Source organism: Simochromis diagramma, unplaced genomic scaffold, assembly GCF_900408965.1.
Source record: "Simochromis diagramma unplaced genomic scaffold, fSimDia1.1 OVJJ01000802.1, whole genome shotgun sequence".
In the NCBI taxonomy this organism is placed as follows: Eukaryota; Metazoa; Chordata; class Actinopteri; order Cichliformes; family Cichlidae; genus Simochromis; species Simochromis diagramma.
In genome coordinates this window covers 21,082,410-21,098,748 of record NW_024387492.1, presented here as the reverse complement: position 1 = coordinate 21,098,748, position 16,339 = coordinate 21,082,410, and the positions used below count along the sequence as shown (strand labels likewise).

General features: G+C 36.7%; 1 protein-coding gene across 1 annotated transcript; it reads left to right on the top strand.

Annotated features, from left to right (window-relative positions):
* The first annotated feature begins 1,739 nt into the window (after window positions 1–1,739).
* LOC120724762 (putative GPI-anchored protein pfl2) lies at window positions 1,740–8,002 on the top strand. The gene is made up of 8 exons (XM_040017164.1): window positions 1,740–2,333; window positions 4,223–4,546; window positions 5,021–5,068; window positions 6,604–7,089; window positions 7,179–7,268; window positions 7,360–7,388; window positions 7,508–7,555; window positions 7,713–8,002. The coding sequence occupies exons 1-8, from the start codon at window positions 2,273–2,275 to the stop codon at window positions 7,830–7,832; spliced, it is 1,206 nt and encodes a 401-aa protein (XP_039873098.1). The 5' UTR covers window positions 1,740–2,272; the 3' UTR covers window positions 7,833–8,002.
* Window positions 8,003–16,339: the final 8,337 nt, after the last annotated feature.

Sequence of the window (16,339 nt, the reverse complement as noted above, 5' to 3'; positions counted from 1 at the left end):
CGCAGTGAAGCACGAGCGATTTGCTACTGCACTGGGCATTCCAATGTCCTCCTCACCCACACAGTGCCATCTTTTGCCGTGTGGCTCAAATAGGGCTTTCCAGTACCACGGTGCCTCTTCCATGGAGGCATGTTGGGTTCTTGTTCCGTCTCCTTTTCAGATTCTTCTGAGGAGGTATCAGTGGCCTGCTGGACAAATGAAACCTCTCCTCCATCAAGATCTGCTTCGTCCATTTCCTGAAGCAAGGCCAAAGCCTGTTGCGCAGAGAGGTTCTTCCTGCGTGGCAGTGATACGGAGGCTATCCTGATGTGCGTTCTCAGAAATGTGAACAAGAAATGATTCTTCCGCAAATGTGCCAGGCCTCAAGGATAATGGGTGGTTTGCACAACAAAAGCTGGAGGAGAAACGAGCTGATGACCTGTGAAAATCTCAGCAGGGGTGATTAATCTAGAGGCCGTTGGGCCTGTCAATCAGATCGTGAGAGAGAGTCTGTAGGATAGCATGCGTGTGGTTGGCTGAGAGTGTTTGGGGGGTGGGTGTTAGAGTGTGCCTTTGGTCTATGCAGGGAAAAGGATCATGAAAAGGTGAAGAGAGAGCGACTTGTTTGTTTTGTTTTGATTCTGGAGAGAGCGTTTTCCCTGTTGTTTTGGCATTGGCTACGGTCCGCAGTTGACTGTGTTACTGTTCTTAATAAACAGCCAGTAAACGGAATACCTAATACTGTCTTCTGTTGGAGGGACACTACAATATTAATTAAAATGAAGCTGGTAACATCAGTAAAATCCATTAATGTGAAAAACATATAGGCATAGTATATGTGGGTACAGTATATGCTAAAAATAGCTTTATTTAGCGTGTTGCAAGGTAGTCTGTGGACAACATGATGGCATCACAGTGTATAATTTAGACAGGGACGCTAAGAGGTCTTGGTGTACCTGCAAAGTTTGTCTCTCAGCTCCCAGTTGTGCACCAGAGTTAGTGGACAAAGAAACAAACACACATCACAGATGCTGTGAATTATAGGAAGGTGTATTATACTGACCGACTGGCCTCAAATGTCCATGAATGAGTCATGTGGCCTTTGTTAGAGACTAAAACCACAGGCCTGCTGCTCTTCTACCTACATTCTCACCATCCTCTGAATCGACCTTAGTTAATCTAACCAGTGCACACAAAAACACACCCAAACTTACTCTTGGAACTGATAATATCAGCTTTCAATAATTAGAAAAAGTCATTTCTAATTATTGTCTTGACGCAGCTGTTTACTGTTATGCTATTTAAAACAAAGCAAAACATACTATTCCAAGTTTCCAAAGAGGGGGATTGTGTTTGAGTTTCTCATGCAAGTTAAAACTAACATCAGTGTGTTCACACCTCATGATTATTTTGTCCATTTGTGGGTAACACCTCCAGAGCTCTGCTGTTGTTTTGACCAAATTCATAACGAAAGACCTCCCACGCAAAAATTATTTGAGGATAACTGGTGTCATATGACTAAAAATTGTTCTTTCCCAGCTGCTAAACAAGTAAAATGTTTACAACCTGGACATAAAGATGGGCTCAACTGTTCAATTTCCACCTGTTTATGTCTACTGTTAACATGAATTCTGCTGTCTAATAAACACCGAATAAATAATATATGTTTTATTTAAAAGCACATTTCACACTGCATTATATAACGTACGTGGAGTAGTGGGCTTTAGGATAAATTGCACGAGGCTATCATTTAACTGTGTATGTTTCTGCTGCACAAAGAATAACCAAACAATTTCTAATATCACACATCCATTTTTAGGGTCTGGAGATAAGAAAATTATACAAATAATAATTAATAATAATCATGACCAGAAGACAAAAATAGCTGGAGTGTTTATGGTAATAATGACCTCATTATTGGATGAGGTCACAGTTGCTTTTAAAGATGGCTGTGGACAGGAAGTGTACTCTGGCTTCAGTAGAGACAAAACTACAGCATCTGCACATTTACACATTTACACAAATAGAATAACAGCACACATTAGTTAGCTCTGATAGAGTGTCACTTTGGTAAAAAAAAAAAGAAAAAAAAGGGATAAACATCACTCTTTTTTTTCTCTTTACATATGCCTAATGGTCTAATATGATCCGCCCACACACAAAAAACCCCAGTGAAGTCATGCTTTGGTGGAACATACTTATGTCTACATTTATATCTATGACACTCGAGTACGTGCCATTTCAGAGTCAAGAGTGAGAGAACGGGAGACAAGAAAAGACAGAATAAAGCACAATGGTTGGATTAAAACTGGCTAACATTTATGTGTTTGTGATACTAATGCTGCCATTAGCAGGTAAGGAAACATTTAACATATCTTTAAAAAAATATGAGTCTGTATTTTTTTTAGTTCAAATTTTGCAATAGTGACAAGATTTCTATGTACCACTATCCTAGTGATGCCACTTTTTTCAAAAAACAGATCTTTAACAGACTTAATCAGACAGACTGTTTTTTAGTCAAAAAGAATCTCACAGCTGAGTGTTTTGGTCTTTGCGCCTCAGTCAATTCAGATCAGAAGAAGCAGTTATGCATCTGTCTGTATTAACAGCGGGTATGTCCTTCGAAACTGTTTGCACGTTGAATGGTCTGAAACGTTACAGTAATAAGACAGCATCACGATAAGGAAATTTAAAGCTAAGTCTACAGCAGGGGTGTCAAACATAAGAACTGACCCACCACAGACTGTCCCACTGGATGGCTTTGGAAAATGTAAAGGAAGGCATAGAGAAGGCATTTTGGACTTTTAACTGTATTTTCGTAAGTTCTGCGTCTTTTCATACTGATAAAGACCTTTCCCCATTGCCATTTATACTACACTGAATAAATAAGACATAGTTGAACAATGAAATGACAGAAAGTTTCCATTTTTCACAATCTACTATAGAAAGTTCTGTGAAGTCTGACGATGAGCTAACAAAACTTTTTCCTTTAATTTTATATTATTTCTTAAACCTTAAGCTCAAAGAGTCATGCTGACAGCCCTCTTTCATTTACAATAGCAGCATTACTTTATCATGTGGAAAAACAGGTGTATTGTTATATATATTAAATATATATCAGTGTTTAAATGTGTAGTTAAACTTCTTTACACTTACACAAAGGCTACAGTGGTCCCTTGTTTATCGTGGGAGTTATGTTCTAAAAATAACCCGCGATAGGGGAAATCCACAAAGTAGCCAACTTTAACTTTTACAGTTATTATAGATGTTTTAAGGCTGTAAAACCCCTCACTACACACTTCATACACTTTTCTCAGACAGGCATGAACATTTTCACGTTTCTCTCTTGTTTAAACACTCTCAAAGTTCAAACCTTCGTAGAAAAATACATCCAGTATTATAGAATGAAACCAAAGATCAAACCCTGTTTTCAGGTCCAGAACATAGGAATAGAGCAGCTGCGAGAGAATTCAACATTAATGAATCAATGGTACAGAAATAGACGAAGCAAGAAGAACGAGTTGAGTAAAGTTTGACTTATGTCACTGCTTATGTCACGCCTTATAACCCGGCGTGTCTTATGGTCTGAAAAATACGGTAACTTTTAGCTTCCTTTAGCATGTCCAGAAGTCCAACTTATTGTGTGATGGTTAGCATCTTCCTCTGCCTTTTGGGTGCTACCGGAGGTGTCTTTGATGGTGCAAAACATTTTGTCGACATTGTTGTGTTTGTTGGGGAGGAAACTTACAAACATACAGTACAGCACTTCAGAGTCTCACTGCCAGCGATCGAAGATTTATGTAAATTTGACAAGCTGAATGCATTCTGTGCTGGACAGGAGACACGGCATGGAGGATGGTCTACAGATAATGGTCTACAGCCGATCAGGACGCAGAACACAATGCGATGTAAAAAGAAAAAAAAAAGCATGCAAAATTGCACCAAAAGAGTCCGCGAAATAGCGAGGCCGCAAAAGGTGAAGTGAGGGACCACTGTAATTTCACTGGTCTGGTCCACTTAAGATCAAAGTGGGCTGTATGTGGTCCACCATTTCAAATGAGTTTGACATTGTTGGTCTCCAGAGTAAAAGTACAGAAACTTTTACAGGTAGTGATGTGAGACAGGAATCGAATACCAGGTTTTATATGCCAGAACTTCTAATCTAATGAAGAATGAAGACAAAAGTTTTACGTTTGTATGTTTTTTATTTGTTTGTTTTGCTTTGCTTTTCTCTTTTCCTCAGCAGCAGGAACTCACCCCTACCTGTCTGTTAGGATTGGAAATGAAATCACGTTGGCTTGTCAAAACAGAGAAGACTTTAATAAAAGCTGTAACAGTACTACCTGGCTATTTGGTGCTTCCCGAAGTTTCATAACAGTGCCACTGTTTGAACATGGGAAGATTCACAATGACGCCAGATCTAAGTCAGGCAGACTGAGTGTCACAGAAAACTGTTCTCTGGTTATAAAGAACATCACATCACTGGATGACGGTCGTTACAACTGCAGACAGTTCATATCAGGAAAACAAGTTTCAAACTTTATGGTTTTTCTGTCTGTTTTTAACAGTGAGTATTTCTATCATAATATTTTTGCCTTGAACTGTTTCAAACATTACAATAATTATAATTAGAGGAAGGTCATTAACTCTAAAGTGACTGATAAAGGCTACTTTTGGCTTCTCTCGTATTCACAAAAGGTCACCGCAGGAGACAATTCGTATTTGATTTGTCAGATTTAAAGCCAGATGATCTCGAACCACCAATCTTTCACTTATTAAGCAAATGTGTAAATCCAACCTTTATTTAATTATGTGTGATTTACACACAAACATATAAAGATTTATAGATTCTAATAGCTTCATAAACAGGAAACAAAAACTCAGAGGAGAATCTAATTCATTGTTCTAAATTATGCTTTACCTTTAATGCTGTATGTTTTTGTCATGATAACTTTCTTCTTCTGTCTTCTTCAAACTTATTAAATAATCATTTTAATTAAAGTACCCAGAATGAACTTTGTTTTTCTTTCTTTTTTATCAGCAGCAGGAATCCCACCATCCAATTCCACCAACAACGTGAGACATGAAGGTGAAGTGCCTTTGTTTTGTGCAAGTAGTGCAGCATTACTATTGCTTATCTATGAGCAGAAATTCAGAGCTGTAGGAAGGGCCTTGAAATTGAGGGTGATAAAGTGAGTGTGTGTGTGTATGTGTGTGTCAGTCACAAACACAGGTGAGCAAATTATGAAACCATAAAAGAAGAAAAAACATTTAAAAGTATACCAGTCTTCCAACTACAAGGTTTCTCAAGACACAACAGTGAAAATATACAATAAATCTATTTGTGCATAGCTGACAAGAAAACTTTAAAGTTTATATAGTTAAGTTTAAATAAGTTTATATAGTTCACTAAATTGAAAATTAAAAAACTGAAACTAAATGTAAAAAACATTAAAGGGAAACTAACTAAAAAATATTTTAAAAAGTGTGCAAAATGTCTTGCAGGACATTTAGCTGGGAATACGTATTGGCTGATAGGTCATTTTGAAAAAAACAAAAAATAAACCCCCCCAAATCAAAACAGCTAAATCACATATTTTAGAGAAAAAATAAGAAAAGTAGTATTGTGTAAAGAGTTTAAATACCTTTATCAATTTTGCATTTGGCAGGGGGTCCTTGATGTCTGCCTTTTGCATTTCCCATTTCCTATAAATATCACTTGCACTGTCAAAATGCAGCAGACTTTAATGCTAAATGTAACAGTAAAACCTGGACCTTTGTTGATTGAGTAAGTAATACATCAGCGACACTGTCACTGGATCAAATCACTGGATGACAGTGATTACCGCTGCAGGGAGTTTTTATCAGGAAAACAAGTTTCAGACTCTGGGGCTCTCCTGTCTGTGTCTAACAGTTAGTGTTTCTATAGTGATGTGTGAACCTTCAAACATTACAGTAATTATGATTAGAGTGAGGAAGTTAAGTGTAAAGCCACTGATAAAGGTTACTTTTGACACTCCTTGTGTCACTACAGGGGTCACCACAGCTGGTAGCTCAACATATTTGATTTGGCAGATTTTAATACCAGATTCCACTCTGATGCAACCCCTCTGATCTCCAACCAAAGATATTTCCCTTTTTATGCAAATGTCTAAACCACACTGATACAATTATGTTGTTATTACTCACAAGAATAGACTTTTTTTTTTTTTTTAAATTAAGAGCCTTAAAACAGGAGACAGAAAATGAGATTGAAGAATATTTGTTTAAATTTTCAGTTTTGGACCCTGATGCTTGACCTATGATACTGTATGTGTTTATCATTATGCATACAATGTCTTTTTTTTCAAGCATGAACATTTCCAAATTTGAATCTAAACTTCTGCTCACCTTTGTGAGCAAAATGTGAACAGTTGATACATACATAAATATGTATGTTTCAAATATATTTATACATAAATATGTATAAAGTTATGGTGCAGAGATATATGTGTCAGTACACACACACACACACACACACAAACACAAAAACAGTTTTGTCTGGTTTAATTATATCTGCATATTCCTAGACTGTAAAACTAAATATCAGATATTTTATTTTTCTGGTATTCTTGACATCTTTAGCAAAGGACTCAGCAAGCACAAGAACAACAGCATCATCAACAACTACAGCAAAACCCAAATCAGAAGGATCTATATCAAGCGCAACAACTACTCAAGCACCCACAACAGCAGTTGTAACAACATCACCCTCAACAACAGTCATCAACAGTCAAACAACTATAACAACAACCAAAACTAAATCACCCATGAGAACAACCTTTACTAAATCAGTTACAACAACAACCACAGTTGTTGAATCCCTGATGACAAAAAATACAACTACATCGATTGTAATAAGAACCAAAGCTATATCCCTGGGGACAATAAGAATAACTACATCAAATACAACAGTGACCACAATTAAATCACCTACGAAAACAACCACATTTAATTCAACTACAACAATAACCTCAACTAAATCACACACGACAAGAAACACGACAGAATCAACTACAGCAACAACTACAATTAAATCTGCTCGAGCAGCTCAAGAATGCCCAAATGCAGGTCAGTACAGTTTTTCAAATCCTGTCAACATACTGAGCTCTGGTTCATAATAATGTCATGTTTCATTGTTTCACTTATGAACTTTACAGTTCAGTCCAACATCATGCTGATCGTTGTAGCCGGTGGGTTTGCAGTACTGTTTATAATGATGGCAATCGTCATATGGAAAATAAGTAAACGTAAGAATGGTATATTTACAATTTATAAACAAAAATGTTTTTACAAGTCAGTCAGTATTGAACTGAAATGTGTCCTTTTCTATGTTTTTAGTGAAAAAATCACCGACAAGTGGCAACATTGTGAGTTTTCAAATTAAATAATCAGGGTTTTAAAGAATAATGACAACTTTTGTGAATTCTTTTATTTTCTCTATCCATCATTTTCAGTAATAAACTTAAACTAAACTTTGTTTGTCCAGGAAATGAGCACAGACAACTGCCATGTACCAGGAACCAGTCAAGAAAGGGTGAGATTATGCACCAGTGCAAATTCACACTTGTTTCATATTTACAAGTACAAGACTGAGTACAAGTATTTTTTACTCGGGTGACAGAGCACATGTATTTTTTTCTCTAAGTGTGTTTAAGTGTTTATTTGTTACGTTTCTTACTCTTATCTCACAGGTTCACAGTAAACGTCAGGAAGGTGATGTGGCGACCAACAGGAGAGTCAGAGTTTCCTACGCCTCTTCTGCAGCTTCCAGTGATAGCAGCAGCATCTACGCCACCATGAAAAGAATCTAATGGTCCAGAATTCAAATGAAAAAACTAGCAAATGAAACTTTTCATTTGTTTAACTACATTAAGAGAGATTTTCTGCATATCTGCTATGTTTTTTACATCAGCGGTCTCCAACCTTTTTTGCGCCATGGACCGGTTTATGCCCGACAATATTTTCACGGACCGGCCTTTAAGGTGTCACGGATAAATACAACAAAATAAAACTAGTACCGGTACCGAAAAAAAGAAAATGTATTCATAAACTACACATTTCACACCTGAGCCTCAACTCTCGCGGCTCGGTACCAAACGACTCACGGACCGGTACCGGTCCGAGGCCCGTGGGTTGGGGACCGCTGTTTTACATAACAGTTATATATTCCAGATATTTTGACCCCTGTTTTTTCAGTGTTTTTTTCCTATCTTACATTACATAAATACCATACATACATATCGTTTGATAATCAGTCTTTAGCTTTTCATATTCACATCTTAACATTTGCACTGACCTTTTTCATATTTAAGCATTCATAATTATTTGTTATAGTTACAAGTATTAGTAGTATTACTTAGTAAAATTAAATTTTCAGTAGTATATATTATTCAATATTTAGTAATATTCAATATCATGCCTGAAATTCATTATATAACCTTCATAATTTATTTTTGTCTAGTTTTATCTAATTAACAATCTAAAAGTACATTTTCATTTACATTAAAATGTGGTTAATTCTTTTTTTAAAACATCAACCAAAATGTTTTTTTTAATTTATTTTATATTTTTCAGATTTACGAATAGATTAAATACAGTAATCGTAATACCTGTAATACTGTGACATCAAGAGTTATGACCAGCATAATCTTAATGAAGTATACATTTGTAAAATTTCTTTCTTATATTGCAGTATATTGTATTTTTTAATAGTAGTAGTATGCAGTTATATACAATCAATATGCAAATGCTTTCAGGTGCATCTTTTTATTTTTAAGATTAATTCACATAGTTGCCATTTAATCTCACTTTGTCGCAGGTTTATGCTGTGACTTTCGTACATGAAGTCATAATCTCTCGTGTATCAGAAATATTAATCAATAATGTTTTGTGTTCTTGGTTATGATGTTCTTTCTGAGTTTAATAAAGCATTTTAATGTTCAGCATTTTTTTTTTCAAATAAACACAGATATTGAAAACAATGATTTTCATATACAAGGTCTTGAATAATCAGGCCCAATCTAAACACCTCATCTTATAACCCAGTAGACCGCTTCACTCTAAAACTGCAGGCTTCTTGTGGGTCTTAGAGTATTTAAAATTAGAATGGGTGGCAAAGCCTTCATCTTTCAGGCTCCTCTTCTGTGGAACTAGCTTTCAATTTGATTTTGGAGGCAAACACTATCTCTGCTTTTAAGATTAGGCTTAAAACTTTCCTTTTTGACAAAGCATGTAGTTAGGGCTGGATCAGGTGACCCTGAATCCTCCCTTTGTTATGTTGGAATAGGTGTAGGCTGCTGCACTGAATATTTCTTCTTCAGTCACCTTTTCCACTCATTGTGTGTTGATACACCTCTCTGTATTTAATTATTGGTTATTATTAATCTCTGGCTCTCTTCTTCTTGTGAGCCCAACCAGTCACAGCAGAGCCTGGTTCTGCTGGAGGCTTCTTCCTGTGTCTACAGAGAATACATGTCATATTTTTTGTAATAATGTGGAAGAGGGAATAACAAGCATATATATTTCATTATAAAATCTTTAACAGTATATGCTCCGCTAGATTTAATCAGTACATTTTATAAAGAGACCGTATAGATCTGACTGATCTGATGCTGAAATAATAATCATTACAATATGCCAAATAAGTTCAGAACCAAACTGTAAACACAAAATCAAGATAGAACACACGTTGTTCTGGGTGAACAATGTTAACAATTCAATACTCAATTCAGTTTCACACAGCTGCATTTATATGTTGCCAACTCCTTTTATATATTATGTAACAAAGTTTGGATATAACACAGTTTAGATTTGCAGAAGTGTAAATCTATGCTGACACATAGTAAAGCATGCACATATGAAGTAAAACCCCAGCAATCAAATGATGAACTATAGGCAGTACTTGGCAGAGGTAGGAAGAAAAAAAAGAAGTTCTTTTAACAAGAAGTAATCTTCAGCAGAACCAGGCTCAGGGAGGGGCCGCTATGTGCCATGAAGGGAAAATGTAGAGAAAAAAGGAGAGCCAGGAGAAATACACAATCACCATCCACAATGAGAAAGGAAGAGAAAATAGGAAAACTCAGTGTGAATTAATGTTTATACTGCATCAATGCAAAGGACAGAATTTGAATGAGATGAATGGAATAAACTGTGAAAGAGATCAGTTTAGTTTGCATTAGTAGTGAAAATCCCATCTTATCTTTTCATAAACACTTTTTCTGAACCTCAGTGGAAAATGTCAAGGAAAGGTGTGACTCTGACAAAAGTTAGAATGGATTGTTTCAGTGTAACTGAAGATGTTGGTGTGTCAGTTGACTGTCTACACTTGGGTTAAGCCTAAATGCATAGTATTGTATTTACAATCAAACGGAGGTTTCTATCTTCTGAATCATCTGTAGATTGTGGGTATGCTGAATGCACTAGTCAGATGCATGTCTGAATTACCCTGATTAAATGAATACAACACTGGAGATTAAAAATATCCTTACAAAGCTCCTCGTGGTGCTGCAGGTTTCTTTCGGAGTCTCAAACTGATTTTGCTTGCTTAAAGAAGAATCAAGGGAACACCACCCCTTCTACCTATTTCATTAGCAGCTTCTTTTATATAAATGATTTCTTGTTTAGAATTAATTACGTCAGCCCACTGTGTCTCACAAGGGGACAGCACACAGTTTAACATTTGAAGGGTTATGGATCAGGCTATCAGATGGTGATAGAAGCAGTTCATCATCTGAAACCCCAGATGGCAGAGCAATTCGGAAGTGCTGCAGAAGGAAGGTGAAGAAGATGAAGAGTTCCATCCTGGCCAGCCTTGCTCCAGGACAAACCCTTTGACCTGAAATACAAAACAAAAAAATATACTAGATTATATCTGTGAGTAGACTGGGTCTTGACAAGAAGTTGATTACAAACCTGCAGAAAAAACCATGAAGGCATCATGCTGGATAAACTTTTCATCTTTGTCCAGGAAGTGTTCCGGATAAAAAGTGTACGGTTTTAGTAATCAAATCTCTGAGCATTTGTTAAGCTGTAATATACAATAAACACATCATTTGTGTTCTGATATATTTTACCTTCTTAATGAAGTGACCCCTAAAGAGGTCCTGAACTGATGGAACTTCTTTAAGATTCTTCAAGACATTTAAAACCTTTAAAATTCAGAAAAAGGTGTTAAAAATCACTTCTTTGAGAAATTTTATTTTTTGACTAAATTTCTCGAAATTTAAAGGAGTGAAGTTGTTTTCTCTCCACAGCCCTTAATCAGCTTTTACCTTTGAAAGGTTTAAAAGCTTCCAAAAGGTAATGACACTCCTCGATGATTTTGTCCTCTTCCTTTCCCATTCCAAAGTCCTTCAGCTTCATCATCGTAAACTGCCTCATCTTTTTTCCATGATTCACCATTAGCCCATACAATACCTGATTTGATCAAAACAAATTTCAATGACATACATATGGCAATATATATTTTCAAATTATGATGCACAACAGGAAATGTATTTGCCATAATCTTGTCTTTTTAATTACTCACCCTGTCCTCGAAATAGCTCATCCATAATTGGTATTGGATCCCTTTCTCCAAATGCTTCAGCATAGTCAACAAGTGCCTCCTTTACTGTGTTGTATCCTAACAGGAACACTACTTTTTTGGTTCCCAGATAGATGGTGAAAATTGATCCATATTTCTTGGATAACTACAAACAAAAAAACACGTTAACACATCCATGCTTATCATACATTACAGTATGACCCTGTAACATTCACTAACGTCACATATATTCTCTTCAGGTCCAGCTGCAGCAGGTTCCCAATTAAAGGAAGTGGTGTGGGTCCAGGAGGCTCTTTTCCATCCTTTTGGGTGTGAAAAATGTTGGAGGAATATAAATAGAACAGTAGAAAGACTGTCAGAGCTGCAAGTAAAACAACTGAATAAATGGACTCGAGGAAAACATGTAATATCTCCATGGCTTAAACACAGATGAGTTTGAACTGAAAGACACGATGACTGAGGGTTATGATGAACACAATAGGAATGAGACACGGTTCAGAAAACCTAACTCATATTACTGTACTTTGGTCTGTGCTAACTGATTAGGAAACAGGGGATGATTGACACACTCACTTAGTGTTCTACATCTTAGACTGTTGTTTATTGTCATTGTATCAGTTTAGCCCAAGATGTCCATTAATGTGTCACTGTCTTTTAGTTAATTTGTATCTGTTAGTTCTTTAAACACAAACGGGCATGTCTTTAAAAAATAACTAGTTGTTCTTTAAGAGGGACAGATGGTTCAAATGTCAGCGTGACATTTCAGGCAGGTGACATTTACACCTAAGTTTGTGAATGTGTTTACTCGAAAACAAGGCAACATAGGAGCTTCAAGTTGATACCATAGGTGTAGCTACTAAAAATTTCAGGTGAGTGTAAATGTCAGTGACTTTGACATAAAGTTCAGAGGTCAAGTTTTCTGAAAAAATCATGAAAGCCATAACTCAAGAAGATTTTGAACTCAATACCGTAGCCATATGTACAATAAATCTTGGATGAGTTTTCTGAAAATTTTGTAGATGTCAAAAAATTACTTTTCAACAAAGTGCAATAGGATTTTGAAATTTAGATCATAGGTTCAGCTCCTAAGATTCGTGGACGAGTTTGAATCTCAGTGACCTCGACTTCAAGGTCGAAAAGAAAAGTCAGAGTTTTTCTTAAAATCTTTTGAATGCAACAACTCAAGAATGAGGTGGCGTAGGATTATAAAATTGATACCAGAGGTGTGCCTACTAAGAGGCTGAAGGGTAACATTGGTGGCTGCCAGTAGTTTTCAGATCATCGTTGTTGAAAATTTTTCACTGAAAATTATTTTACTGCATTTGAGTCTTGTTTCATCTCATGGCAAACCAGACATAAAATGAAAAATTCGTAAAACTCCGAAAACATTTAAGTACATTTTTAAAAGTAGCAATTTAGTAGCTTTGTAAATGCACTAGAGTAGATTTCACAGGTATTTTCTTCATGCTACATGTCTATCCTCACGTTATTCTCAGCAGCTCTGTGTTTTATTGACTTTATTGGCAGCTCTCTGTCCATCTGAGGTGCATGAACTGTAACAACCCTTACTGTGTTACAGCACCACTAGGAGGGGTTGCCCTACTATTGTAGTCGTTGGGAGAGTCCTCCTAGTGTGTGTGAGTATAGTGTGGCGACCATTACATGCTGCTAGTGTGTCTGTTCCGAGAGAGACCTTGCCATTGTAACAGGCTGGTGCCAGCGACTACCTATCCCCTCACATATATGTACGGACGGAGTAGAGCCGTGGAGACCTGGCTTGTGGTGTTATGTTGCTAATGTCAAATAAAGGTCTGTTGATCAACTTAACTGACTGGCTTCGAGTTATCCAGCTAACCGCCACACCACATTCCCACTGGACCAGTTAGCTGCTCTTTCCTCACCAGATTGCTGTTACAGAACAGTCTGGAGAGCAAGATGAGCAATATTTTTTTAGTCATCTCAAAGGGCACAAAATCGTATCTTATAGCTTTTAGAAGCTTTTCAAACTCATGTTATCTGTGTAACCTCAGTCACGAGTCTAGACAGCTTGGCACAGTGTGTAATGATTTTTATTAGCAACAAGAGCATTTTTTGACTTGCATTGTTGTCACGACCACAGCTGCCGAGCTTCCTAGCTGACATCAGTACCACTCTGGGTCCCAGCGTCACTGTAAAAGGGGTGAGATGTGATTACACAATAACATACAGTTGTCCACCAGCCTCGCTGGCACTGACCCTTGATCCTGCTGCACCACCCCTCCCCTGCAGCGAAGTCAAAGACCACACCTCTGCCACAGTCTGATTTAATTGATTTATTTGTTCTGTATGACTGGTTTATTTCCCTGTACTCTCACCTCCTAAAGAGCTCGGGGGCTAGAAAAAAATCAATCTGTAATGCTTCTAAATTCTGTTAAGACAAAATGCTTCATTGTTCTTGTGCTTATTTTATCTGGAAATGTACAACCTAACCCTGATCCAGATTGCAAATGTTTGAGTACTCCCTTTGATTTTAAAGCTAGATATTATTCATTTAAATGTTAGAAGTCTTCTTCCTAAAAATAATTTTAAAAAATTGGGTGAAAGCATTGGATACTGATATTCTTTTGTTATCTGACACCTGGGCTAATAAATCAATTACTGACGAAGATATTGCAGCAAAGCATTACAACCTTTTTCGTTGTGAATGCCCAAAGTAAGGTGGTGGTGTTGCAATTTATGTTAAAAACAGATTCCACAGTACTTTTCAATCATCAGTGTCTGTTTGAAAGGAATTTGAATTTCTTGCCCTCAAGCTCCAACTTTTCAAGGGCCATTTAATTAGTATTGTAGATTCTTATAGACCCCCCTCGGCAAATAATGAGGCTTTAATTTAGTGATAAATTGTCTATTTTAGTGTAGATTCTAATGAAATCTTAATTTTAAATGGGAGTGGTTGTCTTCTGCATCAGACGGCTTTAAATCTATGTGTGATTCATACAATCTCAAACAACTAATTTACTGCCCAACTTGTCCAAATTTTAAATGGCCAGAAGAATCATCACTTATTGATTAATTTTTCATTGACAAATTTTTAACTCTAACACTAATTCATTCAAAACTGCTTTAATGTTAACCATATGTTGTAAAGAGGTGATCCTTCAGGTGTTAATAACTATAGAGCCATATCTAAATTAGCTTAGTTTAGTAGTGAACAACTACAATATTTTTTTACAATCCTTTCCAACATTAGTCAAGATTCAGAAAACAACACAACACAATAACTGCTGCTATTAAAGTGGTGAATGATATTATGCTGTCCTCGCCCTGAGTCTCTTAGTTTCACCAGCTAGACAGCGAGATAACGATGCTCCAATAACCAGACTTATTTTCCTTTTTGCGCTGATTTATTGAAGAATGGCCTCTGACCATTGCCTTCTCTTTGACCATTGTAAAACTGAAAGTACAAAATACTGTATTAGCTAACTAACATTGTAAACTAGCTTGTTACACTCTTACTGCAAGCTAACAAGATAAAACTTTCAAATGTACAAATTATCGTACCATTTTTACACAAAACAAAAGATAATAATTATTTTATCGACTGTATAGGAATTTCTTTCACTTATGTATTAATCACATTATTGTAATGCCTTGGTGCCACTGGATTTTAACATGTCTGACACTCATACTTAAGACAAATGGTAGGGGGTGTAGTAAGGATGTTGGGGGAAACAGGAACTCCAGAGGACCAGTCTTTTGTCTCTTCGAGGACTCTGGGAAGTAGCAAGGGAGTGTGAACCTTAAAGTGTGAAACAGCTGTGTACTGCCTTTTGTTCCTGGAGAAGGTATTTAACTGAGAACCATGCTAGGCTCAGTGAGACTCTGCTGCCCCGTGGTCATGTAGGCTCTCCATCAAGCTTGGTTGTATGTTCTTTGTGTGTTTGGATTAAAGAATGTTAGCTACCGCTCATCTGCAGGCTTGTGCAGGCTTTATTTAAATAGAAAACTTCCACAACACGACACTCATACTTACAGACATATCTTGTCCAAGGAAACAACATTTTAAGGTCCGTATCAGCTTAGAACATTACGGTATCACTTTCCGCCATCTTTTATTTCTTCTTCACGTTCTCATTTTTTCCCTTCCCAAAGTAACCAAACCCATATTACAAAGCAGCCACTAGAGGGAGCTCTAGGGCAGTTTACAACTATAATATCCAATTTAAGTTATAAAAGGCAGAACACTCCCCGCCTGGTACAATATAATTGTGCCACTACAACAAACTTTTCTAATAAACATTTTGAACAGTTTAGGGCTATTTCAAACACTTATATATCACTTGATAAAAGCAAAACCATATCAGCGATGGGTCTCAAAAACACTTATTCATTTCCATCCTTCACAGTCTTTACTTCTGCTTTTCGAACCTTATTGTCCTTGCTCTCAAATGTTCTTACAACTTTTCCCATGGACCAGTCATTTCTGTGTTCGAGAGCATCTTTCAATAACACAACATCACCAACTTTTATGTTTGTTTTATCATCAGTCCATTTTCTCCTTTGCTGTAGTGTTGAAAGATATTTACTTTTCCACTGTTTCCAAAAGCAGTCTGCCAAACACTGTACTTGCTTCCATTGCTTTGAGTAGAGGTCTGGCGGTCCAAAGCTTCTTGTTGGTGCAGATAATGCATTGACCTTTTGTGTAGGAGCATTGCTGGAGTGAGAAGGTTTGGTTTGTCTGGATCTGTTGAGACTGGTACAAGTGGTCTTGCATTCATTATTGCCATTACTTCT

What these genes read in the sequence shown, in the direction of transcription:
- LOC120724762 (XM_040017164.1), top strand. Translation starts at nt 2,273, where the DNA reads ATGGTTGGATTAAAACTGGCTAACATTTATGTGTTTGTGATACTAATG. An exon ending in TCAAGAATGCCCAAATGCAG is followed by an intron (nt 7,090 to 7,178) that starts GTCAGTACAGTT and finishes TGAACTTTACAG; the next exon opens with TTCAGTCCAACATCATGCTG. An exon ending in CAGGAACCAGTCAAGAAAGG is followed by an intron (nt 7,556 to 7,712) that starts GTGAGATTATGC and finishes CTTATCTCACAG; the next exon opens with GTTCACAGTAAACGTCAGGA.